Raw genomic sequence first — 25,384 nt, 5'->3', positions numbered from 1 at the left:
CATATTTATACCCTTCACCACTACTGTGGTACAGGGTATAATAAGTTTGTGCATTTGTATGTAACGCCAAGAAGGAGTAATCATATACCAACCTTTTAGTATACGGATCGGCTTAGAATTAAATTCTGAGTCGATTTAGCGATGTCCGTCTGTCTGTCTGTCTGTCTGTCCGTCTGTCTGTTGATGTATTTTTGTGTGCAAAGTACAGCTCGCAGTTTTAGTCCGATTGTCCTAAAATTTGGTACAGGGTCCTGTTTCGGCTCGAAGACGATCCCTATTGATTTTGGAAAAAATCGGTTCAGATTTAGATATAGCTGCCATATATATTTTTCACCGATCTGGTCATAATTGGCGTGTATATCAACCGATCTTCCTCAAATTCCGTACATCCGAATATTTTATTGGTCTCGAAAATCTTGCAAAATATCAGCCAAATCGGTTCAGATTTAGATATAGCTCCCATATATAGTCTTCGCCCGATATACACTCATTTGCCCACAGAGGCCAATTTTTTGCTCCGATTTAGTTGAAATTTTGCATAGGGAGTAGAATTAGCATTGTAACTATGCGTGCCAAATTTGGTTGAAATCGGTTAAGATTTAGATATATCTCCCATATATAGATTTCGCCCGATTTACACTCATATGACCACAGAGGCCAATTTTTAACTCCGATTTAGTTGAAATTTTGCACAGGGAGTAGAAGTAGCATTGTAGCTATGCGTGCCAAATTTGGTTGACATCGGTTCAGATTTAGATATAGCTCCCATATATATGTTTTTCTGATTTCGACAAAAATGGTCAAAATACCAACATTTTCCTTGTTAAATCGCCACTGCTTAGTCGAAAAGTTGTAAAAATGACTCTAATTTTCCTAAACTTCTAATACATATATATCGAGCGATAAATCATAAATAAACTTTTGCGAAGTTTCCTTAAAATTGCTTCAGATTCAAATGTTTCCCATATATTTTTACTAAAATTGTGTTCCACCCTAGTGCATTAGCCAACATATATTTTGAGTCTATAGATTTTGTAAAAGTCTATCAAATTCTGTCCAAATCGAGTGATATTTAAATGTATGTATTTGGGACAAACCTTTATAAATAGCACCCAACACATTTGACGGATGTGATATGGTATCGAAAATTTAGATCTACAAAGTGGTGCAGGGTATAATATAGTCGGCCCCGCCCGACTTTAGAATTTCCTTACTTGTTTTTTACTAACATTGTGTTCCACCTTAGTGCATTAGCCGACTTAAATTTTGAGTCTATAGATTTTGTAGAAATCTATCAAATTCTGTCCAGATCGAGTGATATTTAAATGTATGTATTTGGGACAAACCTTTATATAAAGCACCCAACACATTTGACGGATGTGATATGGTATCCAAAATTTAGATCTTCAAAGTGGTGCAGGGTATAATATAGTCGGCCCCGCCCGACTTTAGACTCTCCTTACTTGTTTTTAATATTTTCTGGCTAGTTGCATTTTCCCTTACATCTTTCTCACTTTCACGAAGTTTATTTAGTTCTTAGCATTTTTTCTGTAATACAAACAATGTTGAAGAAATTATTCGATATTATCAATTTTGTTTTAATTTTAACTTTAGCTGGACGGGGAATCGAAGCGCGGACCATACAGTTTGTAAGCCAACCAGTAGTGCTAGGAATCTTTCCCCCAAATCTTAAGAAAACAATCCCCAAATTGTTCTTGATTTTTTTCAAAAACCCCCCCAAAAAAAGTATGTAAAAAATGGGCTTCCAAAATTTGTAAACACTTCAAAAATTCAATTTTACAAAAAAATGTAATAATACAATATGTATATCAATTTAAAAAGCAGATAAGACAAAATAGTTCAATGTATAAATGATTTAATGCAAGATAATTAAAAAAAAAACGTTTTATAAACTATAAAAATCACCAAAAGTAAATTTCTGTGTATACACCCAAAGTTATCATACATTCCTCCAGAAGGAAATTTTAGACAAACGAAATTCTCCTTTGTTTGAAGAGTAAAGAAAGAAGAAGTTTCTTTAAAGAAGTTTTTTTTAAGCTAAAAGTAAACTACGTTCGTCTAAAAATTCGTTCCTCAAGAAAGAAAACTCTTCTTTCACACTGAAAAAAACAGTGAACCCACCAGGAAGAAAACTTTTGGTTAATTTTAGAAATTTTCTATATTTTTAGAAAATTTTAACTAAATAGTATTACAAACGCTATCACAAAAATAAGCAAATATTTTTCGACAAATTCAAGAAAATTTTTAAGATATAAAAAATTTGTTCCCCTTGTTAAAGAAAAATTTGTAGCTTGTAGGAAAAAAAATGGAGTTCAAAATTGCTTGAATGTCTTTAGTGACATACGAAGTCTGTCTGTCTGTCTGTCTGTTGATGTATTTTTGTGTGCAAAGTGTAGCTCGAAGTTTTAGTCCGATTATCCTAAAATTTGGTATAGGGTCCTGTTTCGGCTCAAAGACTATCCCTATTGATTTTGGAAAAAATCGGTTCAGATTTAGATATAGCTGCCATATATATGTTTCACCGATCTGGTCATAATTGGCGTGTATATCAACCAATCTTCCTCAAATTCCGTACATCCGAATATTTTATGAGTCCCGAAAAACTTGTAAAATACCAAATCGGTTCAGATTTAGATATAGCTCCCATATATAGCTTTCGCCCGATTTACACTCATATGACCACAGAGGCCAATTTTTAACTCCGATTTAGTTGAAATTTTGCACAGGGAGTAGAATTACCATTGTAGCTATGCGTGCCAAATTTGGTTGACATCGGTTCAGATTTAGATATAGCTCACATATATATGTTTTTCTGATTTCGACAAAAATTGTCAAAATACCAACATTTTCCTTGTTAAATCGCCACTGCTTTGTCGAAAAGTTGTAAAAATGACTCTAATTTTCCTAAACTTCTAATACATATATATCGAGCGATAAATCATAAATAAACTTTTGCGAAGTTTCCTTAAAGTTGCTTCAGATTTAAATGTTTCCCATATTTTTTTTACTAAAATTGTGTTCCACCCTTGTGCATTAGCCAACTTAAATTTTGAGTCTATAGATTTTGTAAATGTCTATCAAATTCTGTCCAAATCGAGTGATATTTAAATGTATGTATTTGGGACAAACCTTTATATATAGCACCCAACACATTTGACGGATGTGATATGGTGTCACTGAAGTCAACACGCTACATAGCTGTTAATGCCATCAACAGACAATTATCGCTATAAATGCACAAGCAGTTATATTTATAGAGCACAGTCTTGGACGCCCACAAGCCGATGTAAAGAAACTTTATTTCAAAGAAACATACATTTCAGTCAGTCAATTTCTACACGCTCACAAAAAATCGCTTCTGTAACATATACTCCCAAACATATTTTGCTTCAAGCATATACATTTTTGGGTATTGCCCAAACATTTATATGTTTGATCTCTTCCAATATATAATATGTTTGAAAGCATATTGGTCTAAACAATATATGTTTGGGTAGTCTAAGTTCCAAACATTTTGTATTTTTGCATCCAAATTCAATGATGTTGTCTTCCAAAAAACAATATGTTATTATGTGAACATATAATATGTTTGGAAGCATTTTGCACCCAAAAATATTATATGCTTAAAAAATTCTCCCAAACAATATTGTGCTCAAAATTTTATTTATTTATTTATATATTTACAATCATAATGAATTATGAAAATAAACAGGTAATATAGGTGCTAACAACATAGGTTTTCGACCTGAATGCTCAAAATTTTGTTTCTGCCCAATTGTATATTCCCCCACATCTTTCTCACTTCCACGAGATTTTTTAGTTCTTAGCACCTTTTTCTGTAAAGGCCGGTATGCACCTCTAGCGAAATTTTCGGTAGCAAAAATTTATTTAAGTCTACAACAAAAAAACAGGGCTGTGTACACAAATTTTAAACCAGCTAATCGCTTTTAAAAATTTTTAATATATGTTCCAATTATTCCAAAAATAAATTGTTTATTATTTACAGACCGTTTAAAACTTTTACGCACACAATGATTGTAATAAATTAAATGTTTGCTGCCAAAATATGCTTTTGACAACCCTGTTATTTTCATTAGAGGTGCGTACCAGCTTACGAAATTGAACGCTACCGAAAATTTCGTTAGCATAAATAGCAATGCATTTCTTATGGGAATGAAATTTTTCGCTAGAGGTGCATACCGGCCTTAATACAAACATTGTAGAAGAAATTATTCAATTGTATGATTTTTTTTTATTTTAATTTTACCTTTTGCCGGACGGGGATTCGAACAGCGGACCACACAGTTTGTAAGGATCAAAGAAGTAGCTGATCAATTGCCCAAGGAAAAATAAAATGTTAATTTTGTAATAACAAGCAACAACCACCAACTTAATTCAATATCGCTCCCTGCTAAATAACGCTCCATGCTACTAAACACATATATGTTTATAGGCTATTTCTAAATTAATATATGTTTGCATCCAAGCATATTATATTTACAAACACTTTATGTCCCAAACATAATATGTTCTAACATATTAACATATATGTCCCAAACATGTTATGCTAGTTTATGAACATTATATGCTTGCACTCAAAAATATTGTGTTTAAAAATGTGTGTTCCAAACATATAATGTTTATAGCCAAACATATGAAAAACAGTCTTTTTCATCCGTGTAACAAATGATATATTTATTCCAAACGATTTCGAAAGTAAGAAAAGATTTTTAATACGAAATCTCAAAAAGTGACTTATTTAAGACATAATTTGTAATTATAATAACGATTTTAATAAATAAATAAATTTAAGACATAAAGGCATAAAAGAGCAGTGCTTGATTGTTTTTATTACAAAAATACAAATTTTGTCACAAAAAAATTTTGTTTGGTGAAAAAGGTTTAAACTTTTTGAAAAAGAATTCAAAATCCAGCAAGAAAAGAACAACGTTTACAATACTCGTTTTCCAAACGTAGAATCTAGAATTTTCTTTTCTGAGGAACGTATATAAAATGTTCTAGTGTGTTTTGAAGGAACGTATATAAAATGTTCTAGTGTCTTTTGACCAATTTCTTTTAAAGCAAATAAAAGGGATTAGAGACAATCGTTTATTTGCTTGTAATTAATTCTTAAAGAAAATACTTTATAACACAGAGGAATACGTTTTGTCCAAAATTTTGTTCTAGATGACATTTTTTCGTTGGGCGCATATTATTCTCATTTCTCAATAAATCATCTTAAATTTTGGAAGAAGATATCCGTACATAATTAGATATTTTGATTTAATCAGACATACTGATATGGGCCTGAATTTCAAATTCTCATATTAGAAAATGCAAAAGTTTCGTTTGGCGATATTTTTAAACCTAGCGTTAGTTTTGTATTCCGAATATAGAAACACGGGGGATAGTCTCAGAGTCCCTACGATGCTTTACAAAGAGAATGGAGAATTTAGAAGAAACCCCTTCCAAATTTGTTGTAATTTATTTTTCAAGTTGGTTAATATTGGGACCACCATCGTATCTCAACCATTTGGAATCGTGTGTTATGTGATCATCTATCAATCTGTAATGTTTCGTTTTTGTTTTTGTGTTTGCAGTTACCTTCTATTCTATCGGCAATCGACATAACCACAATACTACAATCACCCAGCTATCAAGGGGTCTACTACTAGCAACTTGTACCGTCACCATCAAAAACTGAATCATCATCCAAAGCATAGACGCTCGCTCACCTCATCTTCATCTTAAGAGTTCGCCAAAGTTCGACCAAAAACACCACAGACAAATTATGGCCCACAAATTTAGCAGCAATAACAACAACAACAACAGTTCTTTACCTTTTTCTGCATTATCGTCGTCGTCCGTCAAAGGCATGCAACGACAGCAGTGTTGTAGGCATCATCTTCACCGACTACTACAGCTGCCTCAAATTGTTGCAGCTACTGTCATTTTTGGTCTGCTCTTCTCCACATTCAATTGTGTCAGTGGGGTAAGTACAAATAAACGAATGAATATTAATTCAACTATGACTTCAATCGGCTTAAATAAAAACAAAAACACATTTTCACATTGCTTCTTCGTCCGGGCTTCCTTTGTTTTTTTTTTTCGAAGTTAACCGCAAGTTAGTTTGTTGCTTTAGAAAAAAATAGTGATTTTTTATACCCTTCTCCATTAATATGAAATGGGGTATTTAAGTAATTGATAGACCCATGGTATATTTGACAAAACTACTCAGGGTCAGACTTTTTGTCGATTTTATGATGTCCGTCTGTCTGTAGACATTCATTTTAGTCTCCACTTATTGCGTTTGTAGTTTTTCTATAGAAATAAAATTTTGACTAAATTTTCTATAGAAATAAAATTTTGACTAAATTGTCAATAGAAAAAAAATTTTGACAAAATTTTCTATAGAAGTAAAATTTTGACAAAATTTTCTATAGAAATAAAATTTTGATAAATTTTTCTAAACAAATAAAATTTTGGTAACTTTTTCTATAGAATTTAACTTTTGCCAAGTTTTTCTATAGAAATAAAATTTTGACAAAATTTTCTATAGAAATAAAATTTTGACAAAATTTTCTATAGTAATAAAATATTGACAAACTTTTCTAAAGAAATAAAACTTTAACAAAATTTTCTATAGAAATACATTTTTGACAAAATCTTCTATAGAAGTAAAATTTTGACAAAATCTTCTATAGAAGTAAAATTTTGACAAAATTTTCTATATAAAAAAATTTTTTGACAAAGTTTTCTATAGACATAAAATTTTGACAACATTTTCTATAGAAATAAAATTTTGACAAAATTTTCTATAAAAATAAAATTCTGACGAAATTTTCTATAGCAATAAAACTTTGACAAAATTTTTTGTAGAAATTAAATTTTGACAACATTTTCTACAGAAATAAAATTTTGACAAAATTTCCTATAGAAATAAAATATTGACAAAATTTCCTATAGAAAGAAAAATTTGACAACATTTTCTATAGAAATGTAATTTTGACAAAATTTTCTACAGAAATAAAATTCTGACAAAATTTTCTATAGCAATAAAATTTTGACAAAATTTCCTATAGAAATAAAATTTTGACAAAATTTCCTATAGAAAGAAAAATTTGACAAAATTTTCTATAGAAATAAAATTCTGACAAAATTTTCTATAGAAATAAAATTTTGTCAAAATTTCCCAATATTAACCAACTTGAAAATAAAAACTTCACCAATCTGAATTTTTATTTTCATCAATTTTGTTATTAAACTTCTATTCTTTTATTATTTTTTTGCAATTCGAGAAACTTTTTCACTCTTACCGGGAATTGAATTCGGGTGTGTGAGCACACTCATTTAGGTTGCATAATCTTTTATATTAGATAAATATTTATATGTTTCAGTGTACGAGTATTTGTATTACAGAAAAAGGTGCCAAGAACTACAAAATTTAGTGGAAGTGAAAATCATGTAAGGGAATGAGCACAATCTTCTTGGGGAGAAAATTCTTCCAAGCATATAATATTTTTAGGCTCAAGATGCTTCCAAACATATAATATGTTCACATAAACAAACGTAATAATGTTTCGGCAATATCCAATTATATAAGTGCTTCCTGCAAAATATGTTTGGAACAAAATAATTTGGAGATTCTTTTCACATGTTTTACTTTTAATGCAAATTCAAATATTTTTTTTTTTCATTTTTTCACTTCATCAGGGGTTCTTTTGAGGTTACATAAAAGTCCTTGTTTTCTACATCGTAGTAGTGTACAACAAAGTTAAATTTTTTGAATTTTACCATATAAAAAAATAACATATTGAGGAAAAATAAAATACTGGAAATTTCCAAAGTGTGGCGATCTATTTCTTGGCAGAACTATATGTAAATGTTTTAAATATAATCATAATAATAAATATAAGAAGTAATGCGAAGTCAATGCAGTGGAAGTGATGTCTCTCGCTCTATGGCAAGCCTGTGTAAAATACATTGCTTCTGACCCAATTGAGCACCACTTGATACTGTTAAAAATCGACTTGTAACAAAAAAGTCGTAGAAAGTCGTAGGGAATATAATGCTGATGAAACTAATGATGACAAAAAAATGATTTATCAAAATTTTAAAAATTCGAAAATTGGACTTGTTTATTCTGATTACTATCCTACACTGAAAAAAAATATTGTTGTGAGGTCAAAGATTTCATGTCCTTAGATTAGGTTAGGTTAGGTGGCAGCCCGATGTATCAGGCTCACTTAGACTATTCAGTCCATTGTGATACCACAGTGGCGAACTTCTCTCTTATCACTGAGTGCTGCCCGATTCCATGTTAAGCTCAATGACAAGTGACCTCCTTTTTATAGCCGAGTCCGAACGGCGTTCCACATTGCAGTGAAACCACTTAGATAAGGTTTGAAATTCCCCTCCCATTTACTGAGGATGGATAATCCACCGCTAAAAACTTTTTGGTCGAAGCAGCATGACCTTGTGTATGCAAGGCGGGTATGCTAACCATTGCACCACGGTGGCTCTCTTCATGTCCTAATTTCGCTTAACATAGAAGAAGCACTTCTCTGATTTGAAGATTTTTCCTTCTCCAAAGGTCGATAAACTTTTCAATGAAGTCGTTTTAACCTTATAGTTAAGTGATTCGATTTAAAATTGGGTATCCTAAAATAAAAGAAAATTTACTTCAACTTGGATTTAATACTTCTGAAAAAATTAATAAAATTAATAAAATCATCCTTAAATATGTTGACTTTTTGCATTTTGACTACAAAACAAAAAATCGTTTAAAAATAACAACGTCTAACGATTATTTTAAGACTTTTCAAAAAAATAATTCTTTCCTCCCAAACGAAATTTTAGACAAATAAAGTTCGTTTCTTATTTGCTTTTTGCTTTAAGAAAGTTTATTTGGAAGAAAAGTATATACTTTTTGTCATAAACATTTATTCTTTTCTAGGATGTAAAAACAATTTCATAAAGACGTACTAAAAAAAAAAACAATCTTTTCTGGCTAGTTGCATTTTCCCTCAAATCTTTCTCACTTCCATAAGGTTTTTTTTAGTTCTTAGGACCTTTTTCTGTAATATAAACAATGTAGAAGAAATTATACGATTTTATAAATCTTTTAAATTTTACCTTTCGCCTGGACGGAGAATCGAACCTCGGACCTTGCAATTTATAAGTCAACACACTATCCACACACTGAGCTATGTAGCTGTTATTGTCATCAATAGACAATTATCCATATAAGTTATATTTATATAGCATAGCTTGCGGCGCCCTCGAGCCGATTAAACAAACTTTATTTAAGAGAAACATTCATTTAGTTGGGCACCGTGGTGCAGTGGTTGCTACGCCTGCCTTGCATACCAAGGGTCCTGGGTTCGATCCCTGCTTCGACCGAACACCAAAAAGTTTTTGTATTTTTTTTTTACATACATTCCAGATATGTTCGAAAGATTCCGAAAAGATGTTCAACATTACATACTACTATATTAAATTTTTACTATGAACTGTAAAATGTGTCTTATTAAAGACTTAAAGTCAGAAAAGAACAGTGCTTGATATAAACGAAATGGACTGTGTTGTTGGTTCAAAAATAATTTTTTTTATTGAAAAAATAAAATTTTGTTACAAACGAATTTTTTTGATGATAAAAGTTTAAAATTTTCGAAGAAATTCAAAAAAACTCTAACAAAAGTAAAACGTTTTCGGTACACGTTTTACAAACATTTTTTTCTTTGCCTGCGTGAACGCCCGTGGACAAAATCGAGAACATTCCGTTTTGATTTTTTGTGAACATTTTCGTTTTTTCACCATCCGTTCACGATTGTGGAACGCAATATTTTCTATCAGCGTACTTACTTCAATTCTTCGCTTCTTTGGCTCGGAATCAAAATCATTATAGTAAAGACGAAATCTTTGAAACCATGCATGCTTTTTTCAGTGTACTCTAGCGTCAAATTCAATAGAAGGGCGTGTGTTACTATATCGGAATTGCTCGGAATTTATCCATTATATGGAATATGGAGTCCCAAAGCCAATATTTTTTATATATTGAAAAGAGAATTACAAACTTTGTATGTCATGGTTGAGGGTATACAAACTGACAAAATTATATTATTGTCGATTTGTATGCCGGTCAAGGGAAAACACATGTAAATCGGTGAAATCGTTTATTTAAAAAATCAAATTAAATTTCTTTTTCAATCCGAATTGCCGGGCCTCACGCTTGACACCTGCCATCAGATTTTGTACAGCCACCTTGTCCACCTTCTTCGCCGCAGAAAGCCAGTTTGCCTTGAACTGCTGATCGTCCTTAGCAGTTTTTTTGGTCTTCTTTAGGTTCCGCTTGACAATAGCCCAGTATTTCTCAATTGGGCGGAGCTCTGGCGTGTTGGGATGGTTCTTGTCCTTGGGAACCAACTGCACGTTGTTGGCGGCGTACCACTCCATGGCCTTTTTACCGTAATGGCAAGATGCCAAATCCGGCCAAAACAGTACGGAACTACCGTGTTTCTTCAGGAAAGGCAGCAGACGTTTATTCAAACACTCTTTCACGTAAATTTCTAGGTTGACAGTCCCGGAAGCTATGTAAATGCTGCTTTTCAAGCCACAGGCACAGATGGCTTGCCAAACCAGATATTTCTTTGCGAACTTTGACAGTTTTATGTGCTTGAAAATATCTGCTACCTTTCCCCTTTCTTTTGCCGTATACAACCCCTGTCCCGGAAGCTGCTTGTAGTCGGCTTTGGCATAGGTTTCGTCGTCCATTACCACGCAGTCAAACTTCGTCAGCATCGTCGTGTACAGCCTCCGGGATCGCGCTTTGGCCGTCGTATTTTGTTTATCATCGCGATTTGGAGTCACTGCCTTCTTGTAAGTCGATAGTCCGGCTCGTTTTTTGGCTCGATGCACGGTTGTAGACGATACACCCAGCTTATTTGCGGCATCTCGGAGAGAGAGGTTAGGGTTTCGCTTGAAACTACCAGCAACTCTCTTTGTGGTCTCAGCGGCTTCCGGTTTTCGATTTCCCCCCGATCCAGACTTCCTGGCTGTCGACAAACGTTCCCCAAACACTTTAATTACATTTGTAACGGTTGATTTGGCAACTTTTAGCGATTTTGCCAGCTTTGCGTGCGAGTAGCTCGGATTTACGCGATGCGCGAGCAAAATTTTGATACGCTGCTCTTCTTGCTTGGACGGCATTTTGACAACTGAAGAGTGAATTCCAAAATCAAAATAGGAGCAAAATTCTACACACACACACATTCAACATGAGGGGTGTTCAGGTTTTTTAAATGCAAAATCGAAAGAAATACGTCAAGTTTATATTGACCAAATTTTGACCGTGTCACCGTTTAGAAGAGTTTTTTTTTGCGAGTGTAGTCATTCACATCTATATGTCTTTCCGATTTGTCTCGTAAAACTCATCTTAACAAAAAGATCATGTATTTTCGTGTTTTTCAAACATTACATCAAATTACTCTTATTATCATCTCAGTATCGTTCTGTCTGTCCATTCATATGTCAGTCAGTCCGTAATATTATGGTTTAGGTTTCAGCTTCTTTTCCAAGACTCGGTTTGGGGGGGGAGAGTAAACAAAGTGAGGACAAGCTGGCTTTTTGAATGGTTGAGTGGCATCTATCTAAATGTTAATTTTATTAGCCGAGACTATTTTGATGTTGACTTGAATTTAATTTTTTTTTGCCATTGGCGGTGGGATGAGTATTTTTCGCTTTTCTTGATGCTGATGCTATGTGTGTTTTTAAATACATGAGAACTTTTGGGGGGGGAGGGTTCGGTGTCTGTTTTTGTTTCATCTTCCATTTTCCATACAATGAACCCCGTTCAATAGCCCTTTTGGGAAAAGCGATAAATACGATTTTCGCAATATATATTTGGTGTGGAAATTTAATATGTACTTTAAAAGCCGATTACATTTGCCCTGACTAAATGCCACAATAGTGAGGGTTCATAGAGCCAAGTTGACACGGAGTCATTAACTAAATTAAATAGTTGTGGAAATTGAATTTCAAGGTCAGTCACATACAGCGTCTGGAAAATAAATTGCCTAAAATTGTAAACACCCAAGAACATATTAGTATAACTGGTATCCGGTCATGTAGAGCTTATTTATCTATACGCATATTTATCTATACGCATAATACACTGATGTGTATTTTAATCCTATCGCGAAAAAGGTTTCGTGAAATCTCTACACTAAAAAAAAAAGTGAACTCTCTATTTCACTAAAGCCAATTTAACTTTATTTTAGTTCATGGTATTATTATATATGGAGAAAGTTTCCTGTACTCTAATAATTTTTTGCTTACGTTAGTTAAATGAACTAAAAAACGAGAAAAAAGTATACACAAATGAAGTAAAAAGTTTTAATAAATTCGTACTTCTCACAAAATAGTTCATAATTTCTTTAAATTTGCAAATTTTACTACAAATGCGTCCATCATGAACTTCGTATGTCACTAAAGACATTCTTGCAATTTTGAACTCCAATTTTTTCTTTCAAACTACAAAATTTTCTTTAAGAAGTGAAAAAATTAATTATGCACTGAAAAAAAGCATGCCCGGTTCCAAAGATTTTGTCTTTACTTTAAAAATTTTGGTATTGGTTCCGAACCAAAGAAGCGGAGAATAAAAGTAAGGATACTTTTAAGACACAATTCTCTTTTAAATTTGGGTTTTGTGTACTTGCTTCTAGGAAAGAAATTTTAATTTTTCGCTTTTTCAGCTTTTTTTTTTTTTGTCGAAAAGTGGTTTCGCCAGAGTGTAATCGACTACGTTAGACATATATGGCATTATTTTGATGACCGAACTGTGACCGTACATTTTTCCGACCAGAGCGATAGCTCACGCAACCGCACAGCCGTTATTGCAGCTGACTGTTTGGCCAAAATGTCTAAAGGCAATAGATGCAGCATGACATTAAGGGAATTTGTTCATGTCTTGCTGAATGCGCCTGAGATACACAAACACGCCATACGCTGAACTTTATCTAAACCTGTCGGTTGCTGAAGTGCCGGCCACCAGACTACAATACCATATAGCATTATAGGTCTAACCACTGCCGTGTATAGCCAATGCACAATTTTCGGTTTTAGTCCCCACTTTTTTCCGATTGCCTTTTTGCACGAGTACAAAGCTACCGTGGCTTTTCTCGCCCTTTCTTCAATATAAAGCCTAAAGTTCAGCTTCCTGTCCAGAATAACGCCAAGGTATTTTGCACACTCACCAAAGGGAATTTCAATACCCCCTAAGGATATGGGCTTAACGGTGGGAGTTTTGCGATCTTTGCAGTACATGACTAATTCTGTCTTTGCAGGATTTACTCCAAGACCATTCTCCTTCGCCCATTTCTCAGTCATCCGGAGGGCTCTCTGTATAACATCTCTGATTGTGGATGGGAATTTTTCCCTGACTGCTAGAGCCACATCGTCTGCGTATGTCACTATTTTTATCCTTTCTTTTTCTAGGGAAACCAGAAGGTTGTTTATAGCAACATTCCAGAAGAGGTGATAGAACTCCTCCTTGGAGAGTGCCTCTTTTCACATACCTTTATATCATTGCTTGTTCTAGTGTGGCTGAAATACGTCTCCTCATTAGCAGTTCGTCTAGCAGCCTAAGTATACCTGGATCAACATTCAGAGTTGCCAGTCCATTTAATATCGAGCTCTAATGGACGTTATTAAATGCCCCCTCGATGTCTAGAAACGCCACGATTATGTAGTGATTGACAGATAGTTAGCTTTCAATAAAGCTGACTAGTTCATGCAAAGCGGTCTCAGTAGACCTGCCCTTCGAGTATGCATGCTGTCATTTTGAGAGCAAACTTGAATCGACACTAGTTCTAAGATAAGTGTCTATCATCCTCTCCAGAGTCTTAAGTAGGAATGAGGATAAGCTGATTGGTCGGATATGCTTCGCACTCGAGTGAGAGGCTTTTCCCGCTTTAGGTATGAAAACGACTTTTGTTTCTCTCCACTTTTCTGGAATATATGTTAAGTCTATACATCCTTTATATATCACCGTCAACCAGGGGATAACTCTTACAGTCACTGCGTGTAACTCCGCCGGAGTAATTCCATCAGGTCCGGGGGATTTGAATGACCCAAAGCTATTTAACGCCCATTTTATTCTAGATTCCGATACAATTTCCTCGATAGGAAATGACCGCTAAGCCACTGTGGCACCGCCAGAACATGGTTCAACCGTCTGATTTCCAGGAAAATGTGTGTTCAATAGTACCTCCAGCGTCTCCCCACTGAACGTTGTCCAATTGCCCTCCGTTGTTTTAATGAAACCTGGAGCGGAGTTAGTGGATGCTAGTACCTTCCGTAGTCTGGAAGCGTGGGACGTATTCTCAATACTGATGTAGTAAACATTTCAAGAGTTATGCTGAGCCTTTCTCAGTTCTCGCTTGTATCCTCTCAGATTCTTCTTGTAAGCGTCCCAATCCTGAGGAGCTCTGGTGGACTTTGCTTTGTTAAAGAGCTTTCTGCAGGATTTCCTCATATTACTTAACTCCGTAGACCACTATGGTGGTCGATTTTACCCCCTTGGCTTCCCTCTAGGGCATGCAGCTTTCAGTGAGATGTTGAAGGCCTTAGTAATACGTCCCACTACGTGTTCGATATCTTGCACAGTGCTCATATTTGTCTCTGGTATTTCCGGTATCATCATATCGAACGATTCCCTATACCTATTCCAATCAGCGTTCCTAACATTTGGCGGAAATATGGTCTTTAAAGTACGAATAGCCAATCTGAAACTGATGTAGCGATGATCTGAGAAGCTATGTTTCCTCAAAACTTGCCACTCATATATCTTATCATTCAGTTCCGGAGAGGCCAATGTGACGTCCAACACCTCTTGCCTGTTTTTGGTGACGAAGGTTAGTACGCAAAATAAACTCTATTAGCGACTCTCCCCTTGCATTAGTGTCACTACTTCCCCAAATACTATGATGTGCATTTGCATCGCATCCCATAATGAGTTTTGTCTTTGTTTTCAGTGACTCATCAACTAAGGTCTTTACGGCACATGTCCCATGTAGACCGAAGATACCCATGTCCCATGTAGACGAAGATACCCAGTAGTTGCATTTGGATATCTCTAGACTGGCTACGACAGTGTCTGCATTGCTCAATAAAGGAAGCAGAAACAAGTTTAGTTCGTTTTTAGCAATTATACATGTTCGATTTATATCTTTACCGGTATTATGCAAAAGTTTGAAACCTGGAGTGCTTAATTCACAGATCTTGTTCTTATATATGAACTATATCTTGTTCTTGAATAAGAACACATCACATCAGCCGCTTCAATTGAGTCATCAAGGGCTTCCTCTTCACAGATCTCGGTGACTCTCGCAACAATCCGCGGTTCAGCTTTGGTGAGGTTTGAGCCTGTAGGAACTTCCCGCATACGATGTTCGTCAATGTCTGCAGTTTTTATGTCTCCTTCAGCTTCGCAAGATTTGTTCACTTCTGACTCTACCGGAGGCTTGTCCGTTTCGGAATCCTTTGGCTGATCGCTTTTGTATACCTTCATATGGATATCATGAAAGCCATAACTTACACGTCCTTGGGTCTGGGCTAGATGTGGCAGCGACTCCATGTTCAATATAAACACCGCATGTTGTCTTGGTCCATCCACCTCATCTAAACGACCAACCTTCCAATCGGCGGTTGGAAGATCTGGGTTACATTCCTTTAGTCTGTTTAGTATTCACTCAGGATCAGGAGGGTTTGCAGGTAGCCATGCATGTGCTCTAGGTTTAGCCGGTATGTCTTTTCATCGACTAACTCCAAAGCGGCTCCTTCCCAAACTTCACCAATAGCATCAAAGCAGCTTTAAAGCAATCCATAGACCTCTGGTCCGCAAATGCTATTAAGATATATCGTCCTTGATACCATCCAGCATCTTGCTGTCTAGGACTTGGTCCGGGAAACTTTTTTTCGCACCTCTGAGTAGACACCAGACATCGCGTTCTCAATTTCCCCCCATTTTTGCTTTCGAACCATACCGTCCAATGCTCCTTTGTTAATGATAGCCAGCACAAGGCTGTCTTTTGCGACTGAGGCAAACGATCTTTGATCCCATTTAGAGGATGGCAGTTCATCCTAATTGGGCCTGACTCTTGGTCACTGCCAAAATTTATAACTTCAGTCGATATTTTTGGGCTAAGGTCAACTTGATTTTAATAATTCAGAAAAATTCTTTAAAATTCATCCAATTGTCTTCAATTTTGTTGTCTTTTCGCATCTTGACTACAAAGCAAAAAATCGTTCAAATATAGGACACGTTATTCAACACTTTATTTTAAAGACGTTTCTTACTTGAAACATAGCATAATTTCTACTGCAAGTCGAGTCTGAATTTGGAAAATAAAGTTGTCTTAAGTTCGTATTAAAAGGACTTTGATAGCATATGAAGAAAACAAGTTGAAAAAAAAAACGAAAAATTAAAATTTGCTTCCTAGAAGCAAGTACAAAAAAACCCAAATTTGGCTTTGGCTCGGAATCAATATCAACATTTTTAAAGTAAAGACAAAATCTTTGGAACCGAGCATGCTTTTTTTCAGTGTATTATAAGAATTATCCAAAAACTTCCAATTCCCCAATTTAAGGTAGCCTATTTAACCGATTTTGCAATCGGTTAACATTACCATTAATTTAAAAGCTAATAAGGTTAAATGCTAATTGTTGCTACGGCTGCTGTTGGCTGTGGCACAGATTTCCAACATTCATCAGAGCTTTCGTACGAGTATCATCAACTCCACAATGAAACAACCACTGACACACATACGTTTGCATCCCTAAAATGCCACAGAAATTGTTGGAGGGGAAAATTCATAGATAAATGATCTTTTAGCCAATGAAAGGTGCAAACCGTTTTAACTCTTTCCCATTTTCATTTTCATTTCCATTTTTCCACTTGCAACACCTTGTTGTTGCAATTCCCTCCAAAATGGGCCAATATGCTGTTGTCTGGTTGTCAGCAATTTGAAGATTGTCTGCCAGCCATTGAAACGACGATGCAGAAGAGCATCTTCTTCACTTGTAAATGGCATTGCCAAATTTTCAAATTGAGTGCAACATCGCCATAAGTGCAACATTGCTATGGATTTCTACACCATGTCTGAAAGAGATGTTCATCATACATTCATGGTTAGGGGGGTGGTAGAGCGCAGTGAAGTACTAGGGCTGTGATGTCGGATCACCGGTTGTAGATAATTGTTATAGTTACTATTTTGGGATTTTCTATGTTTTTCCTATTTCGTTTTTGGCTTTTTTTGTGCGGTTGTACTACCACCACCACCTATTCATAGTTGCTGCTTCTGCCGTATATATTCGGAGTATATTGTTGTCGTTACCAATTTTGGCGTGGGAGTTTTTTTCCTCATACATGTTTGTAGTTATTGTTGGTATTGTATTTTTTTCATGGGCTGAGTGTGTGTTGGTGATGAAAATTTTGGAAAACTGTATGGTTCATCTGTAGGCACTGGCGGTTAGTGGTTTGTAGATCGCTTGTGTAGATCACTATCAACGACAACCCAGAGACAAATGTGTGCAATCACTTTATTGAATTATCACTCGTTTCAATGTTGTTGACAGTATCGCTTTCATTGCAGCAGTTCAGAGGGTTTTTCTTGGGCTAACTCGATGGGTAGTTTGTCAGCCTAATGCGATGCGATTTTTTCGTCATTGATATTCTCATACTGTAATCTGTTGTTTTGTTTTCTCTTTGGAGGCAAAGCTATGACAATAAAATATTCCATTAAGATGGTTAATTTTATGTTTGCAGATGGATATCCGAAACATACATAGATGTGACAATTGAGAGATATTTTAGTGAGCTTGCAAAACCATAACCCAATTGTCCTATCGTCAGTAAAATGTCACTCACTATCGCAATGGGAAAATTTTTTTTTTACACTGAAAAAAAGTATTGACCCAATATGAAATATTATGCGACACACAATTTACACATTATTAAGGACAAATTTCTTTAAAATAAAGAAATTTTAATTAAATACAAAAAAAATAATCTTTGAAATTAGGGGCCCCAATAAAGTCGTAAGTGTTTGGAGTAAGGTAATTTTCCCCTAATGTAAAGAAAAACATTTTTATACCCACCACCATAGAATGGTGATGGGGGCAGTGTTACAGTTGTAAATTTTGAAAAAGTCGCATACTCCAAAAAAGGTCGCACCAAAAATTAGCATAATGATAAAAAAAGTCGCATACATTTGTGAAGTATTTTTATTAAAAAAATCTTCTATAAATCAACACAAAAACAATAAAGGAAGACTCCCTTTAACATAAAGAGATATTTTAGCAACTTATTGTATCATAAAATCCAGTAAAACGTAAACTTGCAATAAATAAAAAATTGATATTTTCTCCTTCCTAAAATTAGCAGAAATGTACGAGAACACCATCAAGTGCCAATTTACTATGAGCCAATTAAAAGCATTTAAATCAATTAAAAAAACAAAAATATTTATTTTTTTTTGTAATACATTCCTAATTGACTCTGTGAAATATATTGCACGTATTATTTGTTTATGGCTAACTCTTGCGAGATTTTACTGGGAAAAAAAATTCCTAGCAAAAACTTGCAACTTATCTATTCCTCAAATTTCAAATTTGATCTCACTCTGGCTCTCTTTTGTTGGCTTTTTGGAGTAAACGAAAGACTCCAGTAAAAATTTGTGATAATTATCAAAAATTAGTGGGTACTCGAACAGAGCTAGTGGTTGAAATGATATGCAACAAAACAACGACTTAACAAACCAGAACACCGTGTAGGGTAGGTATCGTAGGTTAGGTGTCCATTGTGATACTATATGTGATTTACTTCTCTCTTAGTTATGAGTGCTTCTGTGTTTAGCTCAATGACAACTTGTCATTGAAAAGTGAACTCTTTTTTATAGCCGAGTTCTGGCGTCTCACATTGTGGTGGAGACGATTTGAAACATTCAGCATCCACCGTAGAACACATTTTGCTCTTTGGTCGAAACTGGGTTTGAATCCATGACCCTTTGTATACAAGGCGAGTGGCTTCGCGTAAGGCGCACGGCGATGAATTCCCACTTATAAAAATTGCTTAAAATTTAAGCACTTCCCTTTTGTGCCACTTTAGTCGCATGCGTGTGACTAAAGTCGCACATTTTACATACTTTAATAAAGTCGTATGACGTCAAAAAGGTGGATGGGGGTATAATAAGTTTGTCTTTCCATTTGTAACACATCGAAATAGCGATTTCCGACTATATAAAGTACACTCAAAAAAAGTTTACTTGGGTCCAAAGATTTTGACCTTCCCTTAACGATTGTGGTATTGATTCCGAGCCAAAGATGCGGCTTCTTTAAAATAAAGACATTTTTTAGAGACCCACTTGGCTTTAAATCTAGGATCACTAAAATAAAAATTAGGATACAGATCTAATTTATCGAAGTTGCCTTCTCTTTTCGCGGTATATCAATAAATCTATTCACGTACAAATAAATTTCAGTTTAAAAATTCAAATTACAACAGATACTTCAAAGTAAAAAATATACTTAACACAAAATTTGTGTTCTAAATTTAATGAAAAAAAAACTTTCGAAATAAAGATAATAAACATTATTTTAATTCAAATTTCATTATTTTAAAGAAATTTGACCTTAATATTGTGTAAATTGCACATCCTAAAATTTAGGTTGCGTAATCTTTAATAGCACGTAAATATTTTTTTCAGTGTATACATATTCTTTATATATATTCTATAGTTCCCATTTTATCATTGTTGTTGTTTTTTGAGTTCAGCCGGCTTATGCCGAAATAAATTCGTACAAACATATCTCTTTTCCTATGCCACTGTTAAATCATCCCATTCCCATTTTATTGCTTTGGCTTTTAGATCTGGAAGTGTTTTAGAACCATAAAGAGGTGTGCCGAAAATGGTGAGTACCAGTCCACGTTTTGATATAGGCCCCATATAGACCGATCTCCCGATTTTACTTCTGGGGCATATAGAAACCGTAGTTTTATCAAATTCAAAATTTGGAGGTATTTTGGGTCCACAAATAATAAAGGGTGATACGGTCAAAATTTGGTCAAGGGAAAACACGTGTAAATCGGTGAAATCGTTTATTTAAAAAATCAAATTAAATTTATTTTTCAAGTTCAATTAGTATAAAATTCAGGAAAAATATTCAGTTAGGCTTTCGCTTTTCCAAATCCGAATTGCCGGGCCTCACGCTTGACACCTGCCACCAGATTTTGTACAGCCACCTTGTCCACCTTCTTCGCCGCAGAAAGCCAGTTTGCCTTGAACTGCTGATCGTCCTTAGCAGTTTTTTGGTCTTCTTTAGGTTCCGCTTGACAATAGCCCAGTATTTCTCAATTGGGCGGAGCTCTGGGGTGTTGGGAGGGTTCTTGTCCTTGGGAACCACCTGCACGTTGTTGGCGGCGTACCACTCCATGGCCTTTTTACCGTAATGGCAAGATGCCAAATCCGGCCAAAACAGTACGGAACAACCGTGTTTCTTCAGGAAAGGCAGCAGACGTTTATTCAAACACTCTTTCACGTAAATTTCTTGGTTGACAGTCCCAGAAGCTATGAAAATGCTGCTTTTCAAGCCACAGGTACAGATGGCTTGCCAAACCAGATATTTCTTTGCGAACTTTGACAGTTGTATGTGCTTGAAAATATCTGCAACCTTTCCCCTTCCTTTTGCAGTATAAAACTCCTGTCCCGGAAGCTGCTTGTAGTCGGCTTTGACGTAGATTTCGTCGTCCATTACCACGCAGTCAAACTTCGTCAGCATCGTCGTGTACAGCCTCCGGGATCGCGCTTTGGCCGTCGTATTTTGCACGGTTGTAAACGATACACCCAGCTTATTTGCGGCATCTCGGAGAGAGAGGTTAGGGTTTTGCTTTAAACTACCGGCAACTCTCTTTGTCGTCTCAGCGGCTTCCGGGTTTCGATTTCCCCCCGATTCAGACTTCCTGGCTGTCGACAAACGTTCCCCAAACACTTTAATTACATTTGTAACGGTTGATTTGGCAACTTTTAGCGATTTTGCCAGCTTTGCGTGCGAGTAGCTCGGATTTTCGCGATGCGCGAGCAAAATTTTGATACGCTGCTCTTCTTGCTTGGACGGCATTTTGACAACTGAAGAGTGAATTCCAAAATCAAAATAGGAACAACATTCTACACACACACACACCTTCAAAATGAGGGGTGTTCAGGTTTTTTAAATGCAAAATTGAAAGAAATACGTCCAGTTTATATTGACCAAATTTTGACCGTATCACCATTTATAGCCCCCATATAGGCCGGTCTCCGGATTTTACTTCTTGGGCTTGTAGAAACCGTAGATTTTATCCAATTTGCCTAAAACTAGATATATAGAGGTATTTAAGGGAATCTGAATATAAAATTTCCAGATTTTACTTCTCGTAATCGTTTGAATAATGGGGGTAAAAATCTACAGATTTTAGACATCAATTCAAGGCGTCATTTTATCATTTTCTTGCACACTTATTCGAGATGTTTATGATTTCTCAAAACTCAAACAAAAATCTTTCTTATAAATACAGAATCTGATTTTAGATAGACTCTCTAAATTTCTCATCGGAAAATTTAGTGGTAGAACTGATCTGCTTGTGAGAATATCTGTCATCTAACCCCCCTGAATTTCTATATATTATCATGTAATCCGCTACGACGAAGGAAACTATTATATTTGATTTATGGTGGTGGGTATTTAAGATTACTGCTGTATATACTTGTTTAATTTAAAGAAATAATCTTTAAATTAATTTTTTTTCTATAATTTTTATTTTTTTAATTAAAAAAGCTTTCCTTTATAAATATTTGGATGTTTAAACTGGCATTTCCTCATCTCATGAATAGCTTTGCTAATACATCGCATACAGAGAATGAAAATTCTGTAAATGAGATGTGTATCGGTATTTTTATTTTATAGATCCAGATATAAAGGCAGAAAGTTCCCTACAAAATTTCTTTATTTTAAAGAATCCTCATCTTTGGCTTGGAATCAAAAGTATAATCCTTAAGAAAAGGTCAAAAATCTTTGAATTCAAATTAACTGAGTGCATGCATGGATATTTGCTCACGTCTAGTATAATAAGTCTCAGTGAAATGAACAAAGATTTCACGCCCCTGAGTCACGTACACTCAAAACAAAAATTTTCATTGTATTTAACCCTCTAATGCCCCCAGCTGATTAAATATTCAATGTTAACGATACAAAATCAAGAAAACAAAAATTTATACAGTAAAATTCAGTATATGCTGAAAGCCTCGTGAACAGTTTTAACTAACCCTTTTGTCTGTACAGAATGGGCATTTTTAAAATGTTGCCAGCAACCTAAAAAATGCTGTCGTTTCAGCGGGCAGAAAAGAATTCAAAAAAGGAAATAGGGCAATCGTAGCACTCTCGTTTGTCGGCGGTGCTGAAAATGCCCGCACTTTGCCTCTATGCGTGGCGCTATTTTAACAAAAGAATTCGAAGCCTTTTCGCACTTTTGCCTGTTTTTTTAGAAAAGAACCTAAAAAGTACATTTTCCGGGCAAAATGCAAAAAAGTGCGCATTTTATACAAGAAAAGAAAACGCCATAAGTTTTCTTTTTATTTTACCAAACTTTGTTTTCTTAAGATGTGTTTTACTAAAAGCTTCCTGATTTAACGAAGACAGCCTAACGGCGGGATTGGGCATTAAAGGTTTTTAATTCTTACAGATCACTTTTATCGAAATTTCTTTCTATTTACGGGCAAATAAATATCAGTTTAGAAATCCGAATCACAAAAGATACTTCAGAGCAAACAATTTATTAAAAAAAAACTTTAAACTAAAGATTCAATATATCAATATAAGTCCTAGCATAGATTTGAAAGTTTTTTAGTGTTTTGTTTTTTTATTTTAAGATAAAATTTTCTTACTGCAACGTCATACGACTTTAAAGGAAAATATTATGAACTTTCTGTTAATTATTTTTTTTTATTTCAAAGAAATTTGTCCTTAAATTGCGTGTTCCATAATGTATGTTACATAATCTTTCATATAAGGTCAATATTTTTTTCAGTGTATACTTCCGACTGCACTTATGTTATTTACACTCACCGATGAAACAAGCCATTCACTCTAGAGACAAAAAAATCGAAAATTCGACGTCGACTTTTTTTTTTGATGTTTGTCAAAATCGATTTTTTGTAGTGATCAAAATCGACTAATCAAAATTTAACGAATGCTTCAAAAAGTCGGATTTGAATTAAGTGGGGGAAGTCTCGACTTTTCCATTGTAGTAAAAGTCGAATGTCGACTTTTAAAATTCTTAAAAGCCAAAGGTCGACTTTTTTTTTGAAAAAAGTCGGAAAGTCAACTTTTACAAAAGTTGGGAAATCTGCTATTTAAAAACTTCGAAAAAAAAATCTGAAAGTTCACTCTTCGAAAATTTAAGAATGTCGAAAAGTAGAATTTTTGGTTCTCATTACAATCTCTTATTCATTCACACTTCGGCTAACAATTCCATTGTGAAACCTCTAGAATGAAGTTCACTATGGTATGTCAATGGACTTGTTACTCTAAAGGCGTTTTCGTTTCGCCAAAAATATGTTGCCCTGGTGTTACACTACTTTTTCCCTCAATACATTTTCACTCAAATGATAGTGCCATTCCAAAGTTATTATTAATTCATAATATTGTGAGGGATACAGGATCCAAAATCTATGACAGTGTCCTTCATATTTGGCAATCAATTTCGAGAATGTTGCACCTTTGTTCCCAATCGAAATCGCCATAAGACTCACACACACTGAGTACATCAAAAAATTTGTCCTTATTCTCTTTTGGTATTTAACAACAACAAAACATTAATTAATTTGTAAAATCTATTTTATTTCATTCATACATTCTTTAATTTAATTTTCCAGTTTCATTGTGTTTCATTTGCTTTACAATTTTATATGATTTTTCAAATCTCTTGTGACATAGTAGAATTTTAAATTAGATGTAACAACTAGTAATGTACATTGCATTCAATGCAATATATGATGATGATGAGATGGTGTTTGAAGTGATATCGGTCGGCTGAATACCTTGATGGTTTGGTGCAATTATTGCCCCCTTTAATCACCTACACTTTTATGTAGGTGTAGTGAAAAAAATATTATCGTAAAAGATTCTAGCCTAAAAAACGTTTCTAACCTGCAAACGACTGAGTACACTGAAAAAAATATTGACCTAATATGGAATATTAGGTTGCACTAAATTGTATGACACGCACGGTTGCCACTCGAGCCAAAAATAATCTACCAAAATTTGAAGCAAATTTTACCAAAAGACTACCAAACAAAAAAAAATTTTGTCAAAATTTTATTTCTATAGAAAATTCGTCAAAATCTTATTTCAGTAGTAGGTTAGGTTAGGTGGCAGCCCGATGTGTCAGGCTCACTTAGACTACTCCATCCATTGTGATACCACATTGGTGAACTTCTCTCCTATCACCGATTTCATGTTAAGCTCAATGACAAGGGACCTCCTTTTTATAGCCGAGTCCAAACGGCGTTCCACATTGCAGTGAAACCACACTGAAAAAATATTTACGTGATATTACAGATTACGCAACCTCAAATTTAGGATGCGCAATTTACACACTATTAAGGACAAATTTCTTTAAAATAATGAAATTTTAATTAAAAGAAAGTTTATGATCTTTGCTTCAAAAATTTTTTTTCATTAAATTTAGGACACACATTTTGAAAATTTGCGTTCCTTCGTTAAAGTTGCATGTCTTTAAACTAAGGCAACTTTTCCTTAAAGTAAAGAAACACATTTTTGATTTAAAGAAATCGTCTTAAATTAACTGAAATATTGAATCTTTAGATTTAAGATAAAACGCTTCAAATATAGAGTAAGGCTTTTTTTGAGGATTTAGCATCTTTGGTTTAAAGTTTTTTTTTTTTTTTGAATTAAGAAAAAAGTTTTTTTTCTTCGAAATATCCGTCATAATTTGGATTTTCAAACTGGCATTTGTTTGACCGTGAATAGCTTTATTAATATACCTGAAAAATAGAACGAAAATTCGATAAATGAGATCTGTATCCTAATTTTAATTTTTTAGATCCTAGATTTAAAGCCAAATAGGTCGCAAAAAAATTTCCTTATTTTAAAGAACCCGCATCTTTGGCTCGGAATCAATACCAAAATCCTTAAAGGAAGGTCTAAATCTTTGGATCCAACTAAACTTTTTTTTTTTGAGAGCACTTAGAGAAGCTTTGAAACCCTCAGAAATATCACCAGCATTACTGAGGTGGGATAATCCACCGCT

General features: G+C 34.6%; 1 protein-coding gene across 1 annotated transcript in view; it reads left to right on the top strand.

The window, feature by feature from the left end:
• LOC142236238 (U-scoloptoxin(01)-Er1a) overlaps positions 1-25,384 on the top strand; it is a 45,220-nt gene that overhangs the window by 9,573 nt on the left and 10,263 nt on the right. Inside the window, exon 2 of the mRNA XM_075307503.1 lies at positions 5,622-6,013. Within this exon, the coding sequence (XP_075163618.1) occupies positions 5,813-6,013 (201 nt within the window). The 5' untranslated portion in view covers positions 5,622-5,812. The remainder of the gene's footprint in view (positions 1-5,621; positions 6,014-25,384) is intronic.

Source organism: Haematobia irritans, chromosome 4 (genome assembly GCF_050003625.1).
Source record: "Haematobia irritans isolate KBUSLIRL chromosome 4, ASM5000362v1, whole genome shotgun sequence".
NCBI lineage: Eukaryota > Metazoa > Arthropoda > Insecta > Diptera > Muscidae > Haematobia > Haematobia irritans.
This window is presented reverse-complemented; position numbering and strand designations above follow the sequence as displayed.